General features: G+C 45.1%; 1 protein-coding gene across 2 annotated transcripts in view; it reads right to left on the bottom strand.

Annotated features, from left to right (window-relative positions):
- The window catches only part of PSAP (prosaposin), a 29069-nt gene extending 25175 nt beyond the window's left edge, over positions 1–3894 (bottom strand). For both annotated transcript variants that reach the window (XM_012723726.1, XM_012723727.1), the window contains exon 1: positions 3791–3894. In XM_012723726.1, the coding sequence (XP_012579180.1) occupies positions 3791–3830 (40 nt within the window). In that variant the 5' untranslated portion in view covers positions 3831–3894. The remainder of the gene's footprint in view (positions 1–3790) is intronic.
- Positions 3895–4750: the final 856 nt, after the last annotated feature.

Genomic DNA, 4750 nt, shown 5'->3' with positions numbered 1-4750 from the left:
AAAAACAATGGAGGGAGGGAGAAAAAAAAAGGGGGTGTAGAGTGAGAGAGAATCACATACATAGCCACTTACATAGTATGTGGTTCTAGAAGATCATACTTTTCACTATACACACTTATGCTGCCTGAACTTATCTACTGTATGCAGCTCTTATACAATCTAAATCATTCACTTATAATTTACAGAAGAGAAAACGGTGGGGGGAGGGGAAGCGCAATAGCTTGAACATACTTACCCCAAGTGCCACAGTTAGTGACAATGGGCCTAGAATCTAAGTATTCAGGTTACCAGGAATCAGCCCTGATCTGCTGGGCTGCTCTCTTAAATCCATTCCATACAAAGCTCAACTTCCTAGAGTATAGACTACCACCTCCTTCCAAATTGCTGACTACTGATTTACTCGGCTTTGTCTTCCTGATTATGTCCAGCTACATAAATCAATGTAATTCTGTTTATGTTTGTTAAACTTAAAAAGATCCTTTGAAATACAAAAACAGGACATTACAAAAACAGGTGGCTGTGCTCGTGGGTCAAGAGCATGGTCAAACTTATTTTTGACCTGTGGTATAGCAGCAAACCTCAGAGTATTTTCCACCTAAGCCAAGTAAGTTATAAGGTGACTTAATATAAACTCATAGCAACCTAATTAGACAAGAATGGTTACTAATCCCATATAACGGATGAAGAAGCTCAATTTAAGCAACATGCGCAAGATCAGATCATATAGCTACTTCTCAGCAATAAGGTCAGGTACAACTTCTATTCCACAGTATCATCTTAGTCCATTCATAAAGAATTCCAAATTCTACAGGAATACATGGAATTTGGATAGATTAATCTTTAACATAATGGTGGCAACTAGGGCAGTAATGGGGTCATTTTCTGGAACTTCAAGAAATAAAAGACAACTGATACTTTTATAAGAGCCCAATTCTTCATCCCAAACACTGTATTTACCATTGTTTTCAAATGATTTAAAAAAAAAATAAGACAGGTAATATAATTAGCAGTCCATCTGATATTAGAACATATCCAGACCTGCCCTCTTGGTGGCAATACCAAATAGGAATTCAGAGTAAGGCTTACAGCCTGTTATCAAGTGAATGTAGAAGGTCCATGCTAGAAGATGTAACTGATATGTGCCCCAAAGGCTTGGTCTTGGCTTTGAGAGTTCCCGATGCGTTATTAGGTACTTTCCCCAGCCAGCAACTTGTTCACACTTCCTCTTCCCTATTCAGTAAAATCCCAGTCAGACTATTTTATAGTCTTACATATCAATGGAGGAGTAGCTTCTGATTCAACAAAATCCACACCACTCAAGTACAATTCAACACTCAGAGGAAGTATTGGATACACTTGTCAAATGCAATTAAATCACTTAAATCCTTGCTTCATTAATGCAAAACAAAAACCTTTCATGACTTCATATTTTCACAGAATAAAACTAAATATTCATTGACAACTGAATGATAAACAGGGTATTTGTCCGAAATTCCTGGCAGGTGAGAACTTGAGTTCTGTTGAAATTCAATAGTTTATGCTATAAAACCGTGTCTTAGATCACAATATAAATAATACTCAAGATGCACCTAATGATTCTAGCATCCCTAGAGGGTTTACCTGCCTCAGCACAGAGCACACACAATTCATTTGGTTAGCCATCACAAGAGCTACAGAAACAGCAGAGGTTAAGCTTCAGTGAGCACCTTCTACATCCCGGGCACCAAGCTTCAAGCATTGTATGTATCACCTCATTAACACCAGACTTGCCTTTTTCCACTGGAGTGACCCAGCAGAATGTTCTTACTCTATGATTTCAATTATAAGTTTCAAAAACAGCAACTAGATTTTTATCTCTTCTGTGCTAGAGGCTGACAAAATAAATGGTTTCCTCTGGGACAAGTGAGCAAGGGGTAAGACATCTCAGATTTCCAGGGAGCTACCTACAGTGGGTATGTTCATTCACCCAGTGGTAATTTATCAAGTATACACTTACTTATGTACAAGCTGCTTTCTTAGTGTAAATTAGAACCCAGGAAGTTTGTAAAGGGTTAAGAGGTACTTGTCCATGGAAGGATGTGGAAAGAGCAAGCACTGTCAGGAGTCCTACTCTCTGATGCTGACTTCCCCAGTAAATGGCCTATGATTTGGGTGGGTGGTCATTTCTGGGGGTCTGTGTCTTTATTCCTTACAAGGAGGTTAGATTATATGTTCTCTAATTTTCTCAGAAAACCATCACTTCCTTTTCTTTCTCAGGTGGGGAAAAGGGAGGGACAACTGAATTGAGTAGAAAAGTAATATCAAGTTATCTCTTCCACTAGGACATCATTAAAACACAAAACAAAGCTTCTTCAGATTTAGAGACACACGAGAGGACAGGAGCGCCATGTTGGAAAGGCAAGTTCTAAGCACCTCTAGGGAAGGTAGGCGCAATCACTAGGCAACTTCATTAACAAACTCTTTAATATTACTTAAAGTTTTAGAAATAACTTTCAAAATTTACAGTGGGCCATCGGTGTCAAAGCAAGTGGATATTCCTAGCACTGTTCCTAGCATGAACTTGGTATAATCCTAAAGGTCAGGTAGCAAGTTTGTTGTAACACAAAGAACCAAATTTTCTTCAGTTATTATAAAACCCAAAAGTCATTTATAAGCAGTCGGTCTTTCTATCTACAAGTTTGAGTTTGAGTTAGGTTACACATTGTTAGGAGCTGCTGAGAATCTGTAAGAATCTTTCTCCACTTCTCCATCAAGTCTGCTATCCATTTTGTTATTGTGTGGATGGCTGCATGACTATTTGACATGGAAGATAACCCCAACAGAAACGAGGTTGGCTTTAAAGCTCAAACTTATTTCCCTTCATGTACTATTATCTGAAAACACCTCGACTCGGGAGCCTCTCGCTATATAAATTAAAATCTGGCCCTCCAACTATCAAACTATAGGATTTTGACAAGGACTAAATTTCACTGTTTTCTCTTTTCCACGATGATTTAAATGAGGTTAAGATGTGAAGGCAAGAGCCGAAAGATGGGGGAGCTATTAATTCTAGGAAGGCAGAATGGCTGGTTTCCAAGCATTGTCTTCATACTCTGCAGAGATTTTGCGCATAAAAACTATTGTGGGGAATAAGCAGGTAAAAGACTACGCCTGTAGTTTCTTACCTACTTATATTCTCCCCAAAATAAAAGCCACTGTTAAAACTGGCCAAGGGCTGGACAAGATATTTTACAGCAGGTGTAAGGACGGCTCCATTGGAGAGTCAACGGGACCACAAAAAAATCCCTGTTTCAAGATGTAGACTCAAAATGCACATGTGCATGCAAAAACAATCACCAAATGACACACTTTGCTTCCTACACCTCCGGTATGCTTGAAAACTGGGGCAAACGAGGCCAGGGACCAATGTGTTTCCCGTGGGACAGGGCCCGGTCCATGTCGATCACGTGCGCTCAGCAAATACACCAGCTGCCGGTGGGGTCAGCCACAGCCCACCTGCGTAGCGGAAGGGCAGCATGAGGGAAGGCCCCTCACCAGCACTAACTGGAGCCATTACGGTAACGCTGTTTCTTCTGCCTCACCAGCCTAGCCCTCGCCCCGACCTAAACCGCGGCCCCGGGCCCTCGGCGGCCTGGGCAGGTACCGGCGCACCGCGTGCGCCTGCGCAGTGCGCGCCCCTCGCCAACTCCAACAGCAAACAAGGCCCGGGAACAGCCCGCTCCAGACTCCGGGACGGGTGGCCCGGTCCTGTGGAGGACCCTTCCCCCAGCTGGGGGGTCGCAGGGCTTACCCGCGGCCAGCAGGCTGGCCAGAAGGAAGAGGGTGCACATGACGCCGCTTGACTCCGCAGTCTGCAATGCAGAGCGTCAGCTGACTCCGTGAATATAAAACTGCCCCACCCCGAAGCCACCCACCGCGCAAGCGCAAGCCCCGCCCCACGCGGGCCGCCCGAGCTCTCGCAGCCTGACTCAGCGCCGCGCAGGGCGCCTGCGCGTCAGGACCCGGGAGCGCCGGGGGGGCCCTCCTCCCTCCCCACCCCCTGTCCACTCTTCACCCAGCTCGGCCGCGGGGGAGGGCCCTCCTCCGTCCCCACCCCCTGTCCACTCTTCACCCAGCTCGGCCGCGGGGGAGGGCCCTCCTCCCTCCCCACCCCCTGTCCACTCTTCACCCAGCTCGGCCGCGGGGGAGGGCCCTCCTCCCTCCCATCTCCAGTCCACTCTTCACCCAGCTCGGTCCGGGGGAGGGCCCTCCTCCTTCCCACCTCCAGCCCACTGTTCACCCCCCTCCTCCCCAGCACAGGATGAGGAAGAACCTGTTGGGAAGGGGGAGGGAGCGATGTGGGAGAAAATTTTTTTTAAAAAACTAAGAAATTAGTCAACGTTAGAGATTATATCTATAAAATATCCTTTAAATCACTTCTTTTCTATGAGATGCCATTTTAAAACCATTAGTGCCATTGTACAGAGAACCCCAACTCAAAAAAGCTAACGACTTCAATTTCTTATAGTCAAAATTCAAATTCACCACTCCACCCACGCTGCCTCCCAAGTTCATCTTTATAGGATTCATCTGGCTGGGTCAGCATGTTGCTTCATTCCTGACCCTGGTTTTCCCTGTTAACATTTCTTATCAGAGATCACTTCCCACCTGACATACCAGCAGGTTTCTCAGTACTATATAAACAAGACTCTGCCAGGTCTGGTAAAGGAAAAGGGTTGAGGAGTGAAGGGGTTCAGAACAGGCCTCCCTG

Source organism: Condylura cristata, unplaced genomic scaffold, assembly GCF_000260355.1.
Source record: "Condylura cristata isolate star-nosed mole 26May11 unplaced genomic scaffold, ConCri1.0 scaffold00011, whole genome shotgun sequence".
NCBI classification, from domain to species: domain Eukaryota; kingdom Metazoa; phylum Chordata; class Mammalia; order Eulipotyphla; family Talpidae; genus Condylura; species Condylura cristata.
This window is presented reverse-complemented; position numbering and strand designations above follow the sequence as displayed.